At 46.6% G+C, this 16,450-nt stretch overlaps 1 protein-coding gene and 2 long non-coding RNA genes across 3 annotated transcripts; 2 read left to right on the top strand and 1 right to left on the bottom strand.

Moving 5' to 3' along the window:
* The first annotated feature begins 35 nt into the window (after positions 1 to 35).
* On the top strand, positions 36 to 6,799 carry TXNIP (thioredoxin interacting protein). The gene is made up of 8 exons (XM_083476915.1): positions 36 to 637; positions 2,077 to 2,149; positions 2,257 to 2,404; positions 2,857 to 2,959; positions 3,267 to 3,523; positions 4,072 to 4,231; positions 4,500 to 4,651; positions 5,049 to 6,799. Exons 1-8 carry the CDS (start codon positions 388 to 390, stop codon positions 5,082 to 5,084), a joined length of 1,179 nt encoding a protein of 392 aa, XP_083333041.1. The 5' UTR covers positions 36 to 387; the 3' UTR covers positions 5,085 to 6,799.
* Positions 6,533 to 11,393, bottom strand: LOC310694136. Its single transcript, XR_014519562.1, has 2 exons — positions 10,481 to 11,393; positions 6,533 to 10,244 (listed from the first exon to the last, which is right to left on the bottom strand). It is a non-coding gene; the product is annotated as an uncharacterized lncRNA (long non-coding RNA).
* Positions 11,394 to 14,508: 3,115 nt separating this feature from the next.
* Positions 14,509 to 14,968, top strand: LOC310694137. The gene is made up of 2 exons (XR_014519563.1): positions 14,509 to 14,560; positions 14,670 to 14,968. It is a non-coding gene; the product is annotated as an uncharacterized lncRNA (long non-coding RNA).
* The last annotated feature ends 1,482 nt before the right edge of the window (positions 14,969 to 16,450 follow it).

The following is a 16,450-nucleotide window of genomic DNA, read 5'->3' as shown; positions in this document are numbered from 1 at the left end:
AAACACGGCGAACCGGCCAATCGGAGCGCTGTGCACGAGGGCAGCACGAGGGTACACGAGCCGGCCGCATGGAGCTGCTTGAGATCAACAGCGTAAAGGAGGGGGAAGGTGGGTGTGGGCCGCATATAAAACGGCCGCATCCGGATGACGGTGCCAATAGCCGAGGCAGGCTGGGGACAGAGAGGAGGCAGGAGTTCTTTAGCACTCTACTAAACTATTACTCCTTTTATTTCGAGAAGACAAAGGAGGAAAACTTTTGTTTTTTTAAAATATTGCCATTTCAGTTTTGTCTCCTTAAAATATTTCTGGGCATAAAAAGCTAAGCTTTTCGGAACTCAGCCCACTTTGACCCTTTTGCCTGAGAATACTAATAATACTTGGGTCACCATGGTGATGTTCAAGAAGATCAAGACCTTCGAAGTGGCCTTCAGTGAGCCTGACAAAGTCTACAGCAGCGGGGACAAGGTGGCTGGCCGTGTCGTGGTGGAGGTGGCCGAAGTCACCCGGGTCACCCGGGTCAGAGTTCTGGCTTGCGGGGTGGCCAAGGTCCTGTGGATCAAAGGGCCCCAGCAGTGCAAGCAGGAGATGGAATACCTTCGCTATGAAGATGTCCTCACCCTGGACGACCATCCAGCTGGTAAGCATCATGGTTTTTTGGGGGGGGGCAGGGTGTCTCTGTATGTTTTGTGTCTCCGCTTTTGCAAAAGAATTGAAAGCCTTTCCTGGAATTTTGAGGAGCCCAACGAGTGGGTAGCTTTTGCAGCCTGGTCCTATGCATGGGGACTTGACTGTAGGGTAAGGAGACTTAGGATGGCACCTTTGGCTTTACATAGGAACATCGGAGGCAGTCTTATATAGAGTCATACCAATGATTCCTCTAGCTCAGTTTCTCTGCATGGACGGGCAGCGGTGGCTTTCCAAGTTCTCAGGCAGGGGTCTCTTCCAGCCTTTCTTTGAGATGCTGATGGGGCTTGAACTTGGGACACTTCTGTTTGCAAAGCTAATGAGTTGGTTGGAATGGTGTCCTCTTCAGTGGCGTATATATACTTGGCTCTAAATACTTGGTCCAGTTCTGCTTTTTCTTGTTTAAACTGGCTTTTGGGGCATTTTTTTTTTTTTGTACTGGGTACAGCATCTTCCTGTGTTTTCTGGTCTAGGTATGGAAACCTAGCGCAGGCTCAAAATGGGATGGGAATGGAACTCTACCCCATTTATAGACTGGCTTTCAAAACTTGCATCCCAGTCCTATGTGTGTTTACTTGGAATTAAGTCCCCATGAGCTTGATGGGGCTTGATTACCAAGTACGGTAAGCCCTTCTAAGATTGCAGCCTTGCAGGTCTGAGATGCAAGCAAAAGATTAGCATCAGATAGGCGCCAGCAGAGAAGAGAGAGATAATTTTCAGGCTTGGGAAAAAACCTAAAGCAGAGAACTACTAGGGAGTTGAACAAAAGGGTCCAGGGTGATGGGTCACCTCTGAATAAAGGGCCAGCGGCAACTTCAAATCATTGTAGTTCCCTTGCTAAGCAAACTTCCGAGAGTACAGTATGTCCCAGCAACAGTTGGCGCAGCAGGGAACTGGCCAGTTGGGACTTCTGGCAGTGGATGTATTAATAGGTAGTGATTGCCTAGCAGTACGGGGAGTCCCTCACCCTGGGAGAGGGGTATAGTCGTCACTTTGGCTGAAGATCAGAGCAAGTGAGGAGAGCCAGGAAGATGTGAAATTCTTTAGACAGTTGGCTTCTGTAACTTGGACGTTTTGGTTTGTAATTGGACAGACGCACAGATAGGAAAGGAGGCTGAATTTTTTTTTAACGGTTGAAACCTTAATTGCATGTGTGAGCAGCTAGTATTAAGGATGAGAAAAGCAGCGGTTCTTGAAATGCTGACTTGTTGGTAAAACAGAACATGGGGGTTCCTTAGGCACCACTCAAGTTTAAATCTCTTACCTGCTTAATTTTTTGAAAGTGCACTGACATTGATAAAAAACACCTTGCATTATTAGTCATCTTAAACTACTTAAAATATTTTCTCTGTAAGCCTAACACCTTTTTTTCTTTCTGTGGTGTCTTCCTAGATGCAGATGGTTCTGTGATTCTGAGACCAGGAAACACCTACGAGTACAAGTTTGGATTTGAGCTACCTCAGGGGTAGGTATTGGCCAGACATGGCCACTGATACGTTAGTATTAAAATACAGGATTTATCACCACTTGCCTGCCTTTCCTGTGTCTAATGAGACATTTGTATTCTTTCAGGCCGCTTGGTACTACTTTCAAGGGCAAATATGGCTGCGTTGACTATTGGGTGAAGGCTTTCTTGGATCGTCCATCCTTCCCGACTCAAGATGTAAAGAAGCGCTTTGAGGTCATGGATCAAATTGACGTCAACACTCCAGACCTGATGGTAATTACCACTTGAGGTTGTCCTTTGATAGCTTTGGTCAGTTGTCAGTCATCAGCTTAGATAGATTTAGCGCCACAGCTAATCTGAAACAGGCCATCTTTCTGCATTTTTTAGTGAACTTTGCTTTAGAATTTGGAATTCTCTCTCTCCCAATTATTGTTTAGTTGGTTCAAAGTCTTCACAGAGACATGCATCTCTGTTCATCTTTAGCTTGAAATTAATAGTATGTGTCCAGTTGTCTCATTTACTATCTGTTGAAGCAACATACTTGTGAATAATTAGTTATAACTCAAGGGGTGATTGAAGGTCTGACAAGGTACCGAAGGCTGAACTCCTGAGACTATAGATAGTACATATGGACAGGAGCAATACTTTGGAAATTAGTCAGTGTTGTTTGTATGTATGTATGTATGTATGTATGTAACAATATCTTCTTGTTCATTTCTTTTCAGTCACCTGTAGCTGCCAAGAAGGAAAAGAAAGTGTCCTGTATGTTTATCCCTGATGGGCATGTGTCTGTTAGTGCCAGGATTGACCGCAAAGGATTCTGTGAAGGTGAGGCCTGGCTCTTTTCCTTTTCAGGAAACGGGAGTTGATGAGGAAGGGTGAAAAATTGGAATAAATGATGTAAATGGCTAGTAGTCAGACCTGTAACTGCTAGCTGTTCCTGGCAAGCCAAGCATAGTTCAAGGGCTGGAGATATAGGTGTGGTTTGGGGATTTAATGAGGAGCTTGGATGCAAGCAGGGAAAGTCATCATTGAAAAATGTGGCACCTAACTGATCTCAATGAAGATCTGCTCCAGTGGGCAAATTCTGTAGGTCTTCCACAACTAAGCTTCTTCTCCTTGTTGTTCTTACCAGGTGATGACATATGTATCAATGCAGACTTTGAGAACACCTGTTCCCGGATTGTGATGCCCAAGGCAGCCATTGTTGCTAAGCACACCTACCTGGCCAATGGGCAGACCAAGGTCTTCTCCCAGAAGCTCTCATGCGTCCGAGGCAACCACATTGTCTCTGGCATGTCTGAATCATGGCGTGGCAAGACCCTCCGGGTCAAGAAGATCAAACCGTCCATTCTAGGCTGCAACATCCTGCGTGTGGAGTACTTCTTGCAGGTGAGGGGCTTAGAAAGGCAACCCTCCCCTACCCCCACCCCAAATCTTCCTTGTTCTTGGCTTCTGTTGAGGGCTTACAGAATCCCTACTGAATTCAAGCACTGAGGCCATATTCAGGGGTGAATTCTGGGAACTGCATAGCCCCAGAATCTTTTTTGAATTCTAGGCTGTCACCTGAAATGTTTTAAAAAGGCATTTCCTACATCATTATCAAAACTGGCTAAGATACCTCCGGGCTTAAGACTTCCAAGGGAGATACATCCCAGTATGCTTAAGCCCTGACAACTTTAAGGACAGGACATTTGATCTGGATTAAAGAGCTTCACTGCAAGGTGGCTGACCTCTTAATTCCCAGCAAGCCAAGACAGAAAACACCATACTTCTGAAATATTCTGTCTGAGAGAGCTTGCATTTAATGGCAGCTGCTTTCAAGCCCTGAAACATATCCCTGTAGGCATGGAGTAGCCCTCCTTTCCCCACAGACTATTATCTCTCTCAAGAAGGCACCGCATTACATCTCACCACATATTTTCCTGTTTTTTTTGCAGATCTATGTCAGTGTCCCAGGCTCCAAGAAGATCATCCTGGAGTTGCCACTCGTCATTGGCAGCAAGTCTTCTGGCATTGGCAGCCGCAGCTCTAGCATGGCCAGCCAGACCAGTTCCGAGATGAGCTGGGTGGACCTCAACATCCCAGATGCCCCAGAAGGTGAGCTGAGCTTCCCTGCTGCCTTTTTGTTATTGAAAACGTAGCCTTCAGAGTTAAGGTTGGCCTCTGCAAGGACACAATTGCAGGGGTTGGAGGTCTTTAGAAAGCGGGTGGTAAGAAGCAGCCTTGTCACTCAGTTTGAACCTGGGAAGAGCTAGGATTTCTAAATTCCATCAAGTATCTGTTGCTGCAAACACATTACACCAGAAGTATTTGATAGATTTAGGAAAGAGTGGACTGACGTGTATCTGTTTCTTTTCCAATATAGCACCTCCATGCTACCTGGACATTGTCCCTGAAGACCACCGCCTGGAGAGTCCCACCACCCCTCTCTTAGATGAGCTTGACAACTCCTTTGACAGCCCCATCTTCATGTATGCTCCAGAGTTCAAGTTCATGCCACCGCCTACCTACACAGAGGTGAGACATCCGACTCTTGTCACACAATAAAATGTGACTGCAGCACAGACCAATAAACACTGCTTGCAAGTGGTAGGAATAAAACCAGGGCGAAGAGATGGGGGTGTGGGGTTCACTGAAGAGCAGCCATGCAAAGCAAGCTTTGTGAATATCATTGTGGCTTAAGTAGGTTCTATTCCAAACTTCAGCTTTTGCACTCTACATGAAGGGGAATGGATCCAGTTGCAAAGCCTTAAAATTTATTTCATTTCTATGGGATCATTCTGCCAAGTCCCCCAAGGTGGTCTTGCAATTAAAAATAGTAATGCAAATAAATAGTACAGAATGTTTGCAAGCTGACTTCTGGAGCTATAGACTTTCATCTTACACACACCCTCTGTTCTTCCCTCTTTTCCAGGTGGATCCTTGCACTATCAACAACAATGTCCAGTGAGCACCAATCAAAGGACATATTTATGCAGTTGTCTTTTATCCAGCTTTTTCTGGACTTTTAACAATTGCACTCAGAATCTGCACCGGGCAGAAATTCCCTGATGAAAAGGGAAGGAAGACCTCATGGTGTCAGCACATCTCGTGGAAGACTTGTCGGCAAGGAGCTGAATTGAATGGCTATCTTTATGCCTTTGTGTACTTGCCACAGGCCAAGAGAAGCTATGTGGGTCAGTGGTGGACCCAGGCCTCGGCTCTCCCCTATAGCCAGGTGCTGAAGTGAAACTTTCAAGATGGGACTGTAGGGTAGGGCAGGCATTTCTGAATGAGGGGAGGTGAAAGGCCAACAACAGATCAACAGTTTGGAAGAAATACTACTGAATGACAACCAACGACCATTTGTATCTGTTCAAAATTGTTTTGAATGTGGTGATTTAGATACATGAGGTTGTATGTCTGAAGATTTTTCAATAGGACAAGCAAGCTTTTGGTAGTTTGTTTCTTACAGGTTTTTTTTGAGTAAAAGTGCTTTTCTCGGGTTTTAAAACCTAACACCCTGATCTTTGGGACACTTGGAAAAAAGTGTGGGGAGAGTTTCTAGATGGACAGTGGTAGGTTGGTAGGTGTTGCTGCAGATGCTGGATGGGATTGGGGGGTTTTCTCAGTAGCATTAAGTGAAGGAATGAGGTGAGAATAGAAAAGTATAGCAGGTGGTGTTAAGTGTTAGGTTGTAATAAACACTCCATCCAAAGGGGCCAAAAAAAAAAAGCCCCAGGGAGAATAACTCCCAACTTCTTATGAAGCAATAATTTTGTGTTCTTTTGTGTTTGCCTATCGAGCAAATCAAACACTGTTTAGAAGTCTAGCTTTCTAAAACAGTCTCAAGTGTTGTTGTAATGGACTTTTGTGGCACTTAATTTCTGTGGTTTTTGTTCTGTTTTTGTCTTAATTCTACGTTCTCCTTAGTAGGTAAACAAGCAAACATTGTATAAGGGAGAAAAATCACTATATGCCTATTTTTTTTCTTATCTTGAATCTTTAGTGTTGTGTGACTATAAACCAATGTTGATAATTTGGGGTATGGGGCAAGTTGTTGGCAGCCTTGAATGATGCAAGGGCAGGATCTGAGGCTCTGGTGGGGGGGGGGCAGCACTTTCCCCCACCATCTTCTTGAGAGGTTTCTCATGCATTCCCTTGCTTCCTTGGTTATCAAAAGCCCAGCAATATCTAAAGACCAATCTCTCTATATTTTGTTGAGTGGTGCCAAACAGCTTTGTACTTTCCCACAAAGCTGACACAAGCAGAATAAAATCGGGCATGGCTTTAGGCTTGCGTGAAATCAAATAAGGAAGCATATCTATTTCTGGGCTGCTCTTCTTCACCCCCCGCCCCTATATTTTTCAGCAAATAACTTGGTTTATTCCCCACTGATGGAAAAATGCACTTTCTTTAAACAGTTTTTGAAAAACAGCACTGCATATCTAAAGTGTTAATTGATCCCAGATTTTGTCACTCCAAATATCTTGTCACAAGATAATATATAAGTGACAGTTGGACATAAATTTGGGTGTACTGATTTGTTTTCCTATTGTGTATTTTGTTGCTCCGTTTTGCTTTATTTTGTACTGGTTTGAAAATTTAATTATATTTTGTACTACTGCAGTTCTGCAGAATCCCCCTTTTGGGGTCATGTTTCTAATAAATGTTCAAAAATTGAAATGCCAGTGTCTTCGCTTTATCTGCTTAGGCGTTCTGGAGGGAGGGTAGGTGGCGGGGTGGTAATGGTTAGTTTCTCACTACATCCTCAAATTCTGCATGTGACCATGCAATTGTAAGTGGGTTTGCATTAACTTAATTTGCACAATACGCATGGTGAACTGGATATAACAGGATCGTAAGAAGGGAAATCTCTAAATTCATGTGAATGAAACCAAAAACCCATCTTCATAGAACTGGAAGGAACACAAAAGCATCATCTAGTCCAACTCCATCAGCAGGAATTGCAGCTGATGGCATATAAAGAAATGGGTTTTCTAATGCTAATGGGAGCCTGTGTTGTAGGAATTCAAATTCCCACCTTGCCATGTTGCTCAAGGGGTGGTGATGTTGGGATACTTGGTTTAACTTAAGATGCTTGTGGCAATAAAAGAGGCATTCATGTATTCTGCCCTCAGCTCCCTAGACTGAGGTGGTAGACTAATGTAACAAAAGTACCAAACAATAATATAAAAGACTATTTCAAATGGACTCAGGGCCCTGTTAAATCCAAATTACGGGAAAGGCACTTCACTCACAGGAGCTTGTAATTCTAGTCTTCCTGCTGGATGTTTTTGTGTGAGACCCACTGAACTTGCCTAATGGGAAGATTTAAAAAATATATATCGAGCAACTAATTTGGAGACTTGTTGGGGCAATGCACCTACCTATCAGCTGCATTAAATCTCAAAAACTTGCAAAAATGTAGCCAGTTCCATTTGTGCCTCTTGCTTCTGGGGTTGCAAATTGGCACTTTGTTTCCCTTTGGCCAATCCGTATAGCAGCAAGAAATGGGGATGAGAGGACCTCTGAGAGAACTTGAAGCCTAATGCTGCTAACTTAACCATTGCTGGGAGCACCTGAGGTCTTATTGATACCCTAGAGGAGGTGATTGGCATAGATGTGTTTAGGACACTGGCAGAGATGTGAAAGCCAATGGCCAATGCACTTGCTTTGTGGGGGATCCTTTAGGAAGCAGAACAGAAATCGCCACAACTTTGATAAAACCTGCTGTTGAGCTGAGCGATGGAAGTTGTCAAGACCACTGATCCGTTTAACCCAGCTCTGCCTCTTATGACTTTGCATCAGTGAGCTTTCTGCCTGGGTAAGGTAAAGGTAAAGGGACCATTAGGTCCAGTTGTGGCCGACTCTGGGGTTGCGGCGCTCATCTTGCTTTATTGGCCAAGGGAGCCGGCGTACAGCTTCCGGGTCATGTGGCCAGCATGACTAAGCCGCTTCTAGCGAACCAGAGCAGCACACAGAAACACCATTTACCTTCCCGCTGGAGTGGTACCTATTTATCTACTTGCACTGTGACGTGCTTTCAAACTGCTAGGTTGGCAGGAGCTGGGACCGAGCAACAGGCGCTCACCCCATTGCGGGGCTTCGAACCACCTTTTTCAAAACTCAGAACCGTCTGCACATTCAGCTATGCCCCCCACCCTGCTCCCATACATACTCAGATCTTGGGTGCCCTCTCTGAGAGAGTTTCAGGGGTGGCAACGAGGGACAGGGCCTTTTCAGTGGTGGCCTCTCCATAGACTGCTCTCCCAAGCCAGGCCTGCCAGGTGCCAACATAAACACTCTTTTGGTGCGAGGTTTAGATGTACCTCTTCTCCCAGGCCTTTGAATGACTGTGACGATCTTTCTTATTGCTGTTTCTATGTTGTGCATTTTCGGGACGGGGTATTGTTTGAATCGTTAAACTTGGTGGCCGGTTTGTTTTAATTACATGTGTTGCCTAGAGACATTATAATGAACATCCCAGCAAGGCTGCTTGGCGCCAGCACTGAACATCCTCGTGACTCCAGGTAAAACCCTTTTATCTTCTCCCAGGGCAGCATGTGACTAGTTCTCATGAATGTTCTGCTATTTACCAAAGAAAATGTTTCCTACTGCTAATGTTTTTTCTGGGTCTTTTTCTGGATCATTTGGCTCCTAATTTTTTTGTTAGTTTCTTAAAGATTTTTTTTTTTTTTTGGCAGTAAGTAACAACAACAACCTTTTTAAATTTATTTTTATTTCCACAGTGGGAACAGGATGTTGAATTAGATGGGCCATTGGCCTGAATCAGCAGGCTCTTCTTATGTTCTTAAGGCTGGTCAGCATACCGTATGACAGTGGTTTCCCCCAAGATCTCAGGCAGGAGACTTTGCTAGACTTTGCTTGGAGATACCAGGAATACTAGGAAAGGAACCTGGGACCTTTTGTGAGCTTAGCAAGTATTTTGCCACTGAGCTACACAGCCCTTTCCCCCTGGAAACCCACCAATGTTGGCAGACACACTCCTTTTTGTCCTTTTTGTCTCTGTGTTCATTCCATTTTTATACCTACGCCCCCATTTATATACATTTATTTATACCGTTAGCATGTTTACACAGGAATGCAGGAATGCATAAAGATGAAATAGATGAGAATAACTACAATAAATTAAAATCAGCATATGCCTATACACCATCATTTTACTTACAGTTTCAAAATTGAAAAAGGCTAATTTATCCACAAATATTTACTTGTAATTTCTTATGATATGTTAATTTGATCTTTATCATAATTGACCATATTCCCCACCCCCCAATCCATTAAAAAATGGATTGGTTTGAATGTTTAATACATGCACAGGCAGACATACACTATTTTCATGAACAGCAAACAATCACACAGGTTTAGCCATTTTGGAACCTAGCAAGGACATTTTCAAGTTTAACAGAACCCATCTTCATGAAAGGAGCTTTTGAAGAGTTCTGTGAAAGCTGAAAGCTCACGTCCTTCAATGTGAACCTTAACCAGCCCAGCGAAAGATGCTGTTTCTTCAATTAATATATTTTATCTCTTCTCCTTTGGAAGCAATGTCAGCATCTGCCATTAACAGCTTCACTCAGAGGAGTCAATAAAGTTAAAAGGGTACATAAAAATGGAGAAAAAACTTATCTCTGCTTGGCTCAGCCTGGCAACCGTGTTAAATGGGCAAGCCGCCAGCCATGGTGGTAAGGGAAACACAAACAAGCATAATCACAAAGGTGCCCCAGATAAGGTAGATGAAATCTTGTAATCAGAACAGAGGGCAGTGGCCTACAATTAAATTGCCCTAAGAGAGGTCTGGCAGTGTTTGTTCTAATGGCTCGTGAGAGATGGGGCTGGGTAGGAGGAGGCTGAAGCATGCATATGTGAGATAAAGATGACTGCACGTCATGTAGAGTCTTATCTGTCTCTCATTGCCCCGTCTGTGCACGGAGCAGCAGAGCATCTGAGGTTTCATAAAGCCTTCTGCTTCCAAACAGTTCAGACTCTGAAAATTCCACGAAATGGGCTCCTTTGCTGCTCAGCACATTACAACAGGACAGCAGTGCTCCTTTGCAGACACTGCAGCCGACGCACTAATGTGTCACGACACACAGTTTGGAAAGCTCTGAGTTAGACAATCAAAACACAAACACTGGTCAGTAGGCAAGCAAAATGGAGTGAGGAATCTTGCAAAAGAATTGATCCCAAGCAAAACCCGTCTCACGTTGCTGGGCGGGAAGAGTGCCTCTGAATTTGTGCAAAGGCTCCTTTTCCCTCACTGCTTGAGGCATCTTTCATAGCTCAGGCTGCAGGATCTGCTGAGAGCCGCCCAGGGTCCTGACCTCACCTGTATTGCTCTACCTGAGTGGAAGAGGCGCCAGCTGTTGCTCCTGCTTCTCCCATGACCCCAAACCCCAGCAGGATGGGGCAACAACTGCTGTGCAGTTACAGAGCTGCTCTGTGAATTGCGGGCTCCACTTCTGCCTTCTCCCACTCCTCTGCCCCTGACATGAAAGGTCCTGGCCAGGTATCTGAAAAGACCACCCAGAGAACTCATTGATCTAACCTCCTTCCACCTCATCTTGATGCTTCATAAAAAGCATTGAGATTTAGGTGTGCAATAATCTTTTTTTTGGGGGGGGGGACTTTACTGAAGTGAATCAAACAAATAGACACAGCAAAAATAACAGAAACAACAACAAAAACAGGAAAGCATATACGGAAGAGACAAATGATTTTTTTAGGAAAGCCAAGTTTCACCTGCACTGTGGAGAGGGAGCCTGATCCACCTTGCCTGCTCCGTCTTGCTTTCAACATATTTCCGTGATATTTCCTTTTTCAAATATGTAGAAATATTTGTTAATCCTCAACAATATTCTGCTGTGCTCATGTTCCATGCCTGCCCTGAGGATGCTGTGCAATGCTTTTCTTTCAATACCTTCTCTCTCTTTTTTCTTATTTCCCTCCTGTCATTTTGTCCTGGTCTTTATAATTTTAAAACTTCAGTAAAAATTATATGAAAAGCAAAGAAACCAAATTTGCAACCAGGGTGCGAAAGTGCAGCTGGTGGGCGCTCTTGCCAGCATCTCAAAGAGCAGGAGAAGAGACTTTGGGCCAAGAGAAGATGGTAACCTTTGTACAACATGCTTTGGAGAGAGGACTCTGCCAAAGGGCTTATCTGACACCACTGCTGAAATAAGCCAACCCTTCTTGATCCCCCTTCAGCCTAGCAGGACAGATGGGAAAGGACCAACAGGCCAACCAGGGTAAAGTTGAGAGGGAGGGAGGAGGTGGGGGGTAGGCTGGGGAGGGAGGGAGAATATAAGGTTGATCTAAGGCAGTGTTTCCCAACCTTTTTTGGGCAAAGGCACACTTGTTTCATGAAAAAAATCTCGAGGCACACCACCATTACAGCCCCGTGACGTCAGCGCGCAGCGTCACGCCGGGAGGGACATGAATTGCTAGCAAATTACATAATCACCTCCTTGAGGGCTGGCTCATCTTCTCCGAAGGCAGAACCCCATTAATTAACAGCACAGACTCACACCATAGCCAAGACGAGGGGGGGAAACCTCAGTCATGCACAGTCATGCACATGTGGGGGCTAAATGAGGACGAAGACCGGGCAGAGAGCAGGGTTCAAATCACCCCACCTGGCCAGGACAATCCCTGGGTGCTCCCTTGGGCCACTCGCCTGACCCACCTCGCAGGGCTGTTGTTGCGAGGATAACACGGGGAGAACCACACGCCCCCCCCGGGAGCTCCTTGGAGGAGAAAGCGGGCGATGAATGCAATGCATGAAATATATGAGAGGCGACCAGGTTTTGCAGGTGAGGGGCCCCCGCCAGCCTCCGCTTCCAACACTCGGCGCAACGACGCCGAAGTTTCCCCCCGGGCTCGGCTCAGGGAGCAGCGCTGCTCCCCCCCGGCTCCCCTTCGCCCTCCCGGCTCTCTCTGCCACCCACTGGGGACCCCCCTCACCTGCCAAGTCCGGAGCGCCGGTGGAAGTTGCATGCATGCATGCAGGGCGTCGCGTTGCCATTGCATTGCACTGCACTCCATGCAACGCCTGCACGCATGCATTGCCTTGCACGCCCGCCAAGGGGTCTCCCCGCGGTCCGATGCGTCCCCTCCGGCGTGGATGCAGCATTGCAAAAATTAAAAAACCCCGACGCAGCCCTACCTGGGGGGCAGCCTCTGCCGCTCCGCCTCCGCGGGGATCCCCGGGCTCCATCCTGCCGCCCGATCTCCGCGGGGGCGCAGGCAGGCTGCGCGGGGTCTGCGCGGAAGAGCCCCTGCCCGCCTGGCCGCCGCCGCTGCGCTCATTCCATGGCCGGGAGAAGAGCGCTTCAAACAAAATGCCCGGCCTGCCAGGCCACGCTGGGAAACGTAGTTCGCGCACCCCGCGCGGGCGCGGAGCCCAAGGGCGAGGGGACTACAGATCCCGGCAGCCCCCGCGCCGGGGACGGAGGGGGAGAGGCCGGGTGCAGGGATGGAGGGACGGGTGGGCGAGTGAGTGAGTGAGTGGCAGCCGCCAAGCCTTGGCTGAGAGCCAGGAAGGGCCTCCCCGGAGGAGGAGGAGGAGGAGGAGGAGGGAGGCGCAGAGCGGAAGGGAGGGAGGGAACCCCAGGGGTCATCTAGTGACGGCGCCCCAATCGAAAATTTGAGTTTTTTTAAAAAAAATCTTTCGAATTTTTTAATTTTTCCCGCGGCACACCAGGCAACATCTCGCGGCACACTAGTGTGCCACGGAACAGTGGTTGGGAAACACTGATCTAAGGGTCACCCTCAACTTGCCATGCAGACAGCTGCCAGTCAGTGGCTGCCTCTGCAAAGATTGCTTGGGCAGAGCAATCTGAGTCCAGCAGGGCTGGATGAAGTTACAGACCTAGCAGCAAATCCTGATACGCTCCTCAGAAGTGTTTTTTTAAAAAAATGAAATAGGCTTGGGGGCTCAAGTCCGCTTAGCAGCCATTCTTGGGAGCACCCCGATTCCAGATTTTTGTGTTCATGGGTGAAGAGTCTGCAGACAAATGATGGTAATTGTTAAGAGATGAGAACGATATATTCCAGTTGTTCCCAAAATGTGTGGTATTGCCCTCCTGAGGGGATTACCCGGGGGGGGCGCTAAGAGGCAAGGGGGTGGCAGAGGGGCACTGGAGACATTGATGACTCTCTGGCTTTGAAAAGCGAGTTCCTCTCCTCAGCTATGTTGAATTAAACTACATCGTTTTCATTGCATTTTGAATAAACGTGCAACTAATTGTTAGTGTTTTGAATTTCGTCGTGCTTTCATGTTCCTTAGTGGGTTGTGCAAACTGCTGTTCTGAATGATGCTTTTCACAGGGCAAAGGGGCACTGAGGATGAGTTCATGGAACCAAGGGGACGGTGGCCAGAAAAACTGGGAACCACTGATAATAATCTGTAATTGGAGAGCTGGAAAACGTGTGGAAAAGAGGATCAGGATGGTCGCGGTGGGAGTGGGGGGTGAGAGCACCTTTCCTAGGAGGAAAGCTAAAATCAGGGATAAAACAGATGTTCTTGGACTCCATCTCCCCCCTGACCTCTGGCCTTGCTGGTGAAGTCCATTTTGAAGGCCACTGGTTCTCCATCCCTATCACATGGAGACAACAGAAGAGCATGGGACGTGTTATGTAAAGGAGCCTACAGGTACTGGCATCTGTTAGAAGTGATACAACCTCTGTCAAAACTCCCAGATTGCTTTGCCCACCAGACCATGCAAGGCAATTCCTCTGAACTCCATGCCCAGCAACCAGAGCTAGCCATATTGTATATCAGTCTAAATAGCAGGGTTCTCTGCCAACACTAAGTAAGTCTTAAATAAGCAGCCCTGATAAAATTACATAAGATCCATGTCTGTGGCCAGTGTCTCTAGAGCAGTGTGCCCCAACCTGTGCCCTCCTCCAGATGTTTTGGACCACAACTCTCATCAGCTCCAGTCAGCACTCGCTGAGGACGATGGGAGTTGTAGCCCGAAACATCTGGAGGGAACCAGGTTGGGGAGTAGGGCTGCTCTAAAGTACTAGCTGCAGATATTAAGTAGTGTCCTTGCACATGTGATGAATGCACAGAATTCGCTTTGCTGAGGATTTCAGAATGTCTTTTTTCTTTAAGAACCCCAAATCTTAATTTTAAAATTGCTGGGATTGTTTCGTTTTGGGCAGTTGAAAGTTAGTTAAAGATGAATTGCACATACTTACTTCGGAAATATACCGGTATTTTGTTAAGTTTCTCACATTGGGACCTGTTCTTTCCCCCCGTTTTCATTTACAAAACTCTGTACTCTGATAGTAGGCTTAAAAGCAGCCCCAGCCAGCACAGTGTTGGTGTTGGTGTTGTAAGAAAATCATTTCTTACATTTATATCCAGGGCTTTTGTTCAGCCAGAACTCTCCGGAACTCAGTCACGGCACCTCTCAGGTGAGCACCATTATAAGAGAACAAGGGAGGCGTTCATGGTGAGCCCCTCTTTTTCTAGAAAAAACAAAACATTGTTTATATCTCACTGTTTTCTCTGAAATGCTTGCAGAGAGGGAATGCGCATAACAGATTGTCATTGAATTGGCTACTCACTGTCTCGCACTGGAGCTACCTGCAAATCACAGCCTCTGAAAATCCTTATTTTTCTTTGCATTTATATGTCATAGAGCAAAGTATAACAGCTGGCCTCCCTTTCCTGCAGCCAGTGATCAGCACCTGTGAAAATTTCAAGTTCAGGAAATCTCAAGGTCAGACACCCTGAGGCATTTATGGTCCAGGAGAATGGTTACGACTTTCATGTGACTCTCTCTTACCCTTGATGACCGAAATAAAAGTATTGCAAACAAAGGATGGTTGAGAAATTAACAGAATTTCCTAGTAAAAGATCGTTCTCAAAATGCATTCATTAATGGTAACCTCCTCCTCCTTCCTGCCTTCTCCAGTCTGCTTCTCACACCAAGGCAAAAGCATTATGGCAAGCGAGGGCTCCTTTGTGCATGTGCAGAGTGTCTTTCCTACAAGGAGATGAATAGGGCACAACAGTCCTGCTCTGGGATACCGGGAATGTAAATCAACTGCTGCTCTGGCTTCAAAGCCCATATACTCCCAAACATATTTTCTGAGCCATGAGGCATGAGGACTAGAAACTTGGAGACCTTGTACTGCCTCATCATAATCCTGGATTTGTAGGGAATGTGGGAGAAGAAGGCAGGAGAAAAGGCAGAAGATAGAGTGACACAGAGGGCAACGGTGATTTTAAACAACAGCAGATATTTTAATAAAGCTGGGGTGGAAGGACACAGAGGAAAACGTTAGTTTTAAACAACAGCGGATCTCTGAGTAGAGGAAGGGAAGACACAGAAGTGGGGAGGAAGTATCGACATGGAGGGTGAAAGCAGGAGTGCTGCAGACGAGAACAGAGAAGTAGAATCAACAGTAGGGTTGGGACGGAAAAAAGCCAGCTTAGGAGTTGTATGGGGTGGGAAGGGGAAGCTTCAAGGGGGTTAATGCAGGGGTTGGCAAGGAGAGTGGAGAGGGTCAGAGCCCCTAGGGTGTGTGTGTGTGTGTGTGTGTGTGTGTGTGTGTCTGTGAGTGTACTAGATTATCAGGAAGCTGTTTTCTATGCCCAACACCATAATATTCTTGCACTCTTGCAGAATCACATCATCTATATAGTTTCAGGAAAAGCCAACTACCTTATAACTCAGCTGAGAATAGACCACAGGTCCAGCTTCCAGGTGAACTCAGTGGGCCCCCCTCTTTTTTAAATAGCTTACCTGGTGATTTCATAGGTAAAGGTAATGGGACCCCTGACTGTTAGGTCCAGTTGTGACCGACTCTGGGGTTGCGGCGCTCATCTCGCCTTACTGGCTGAGGGAGCCAGTGTACAGCTTCCGGGTCATGTGGCCAGCATGACTAAGCCGCTTCTGGAGAAACAGAGCAGCGCACGGAAACGCCATTCACCTTCCCGCCGGAGCGGTACCTATTTATCTACTTGCACTTTGATGTGCTTTCGAACTTCTAGGTTGGCAGGAGCAGGGATTGAGCAACGGGAGCTCACCCCGTCGCGGGGATTCGAACCGCCGACCTTCTGATCGGCAAGTCCTAGGCTCTGTGGTTTAACCCACAGCTTCACCTGCGTCCCTTGGTGATTTCATACCTCCCTCCCAAAAAAGGTTCACGAGGCAAGCCAGGAGGAGTATGTTGGTTCTCCCCTCCCCAGCCAGACTCAGAGTGGATATTTTTGAAGCTTGATCACTCAGCACACAGAAGCCTCTCACAATCCAGTGGCGGCTGTTTACACATACCAGCTGTCTGGGAGGGGGGGGA

The sequence above is a fragment of the Podarcis liolepis genome (assembly GCF_965112155.1).
Source record: "Podarcis liolepis genome assembly, chromosome: 15".
Taxonomy (NCBI): Eukaryota; Metazoa; Chordata; class Lepidosauria; order Squamata; family Lacertidae; genus Podarcis; species Podarcis liolepis.
Note: the sequence above shows the minus strand (reverse complement) of the source record. Positions and strands in the feature narration are given on the sequence as shown.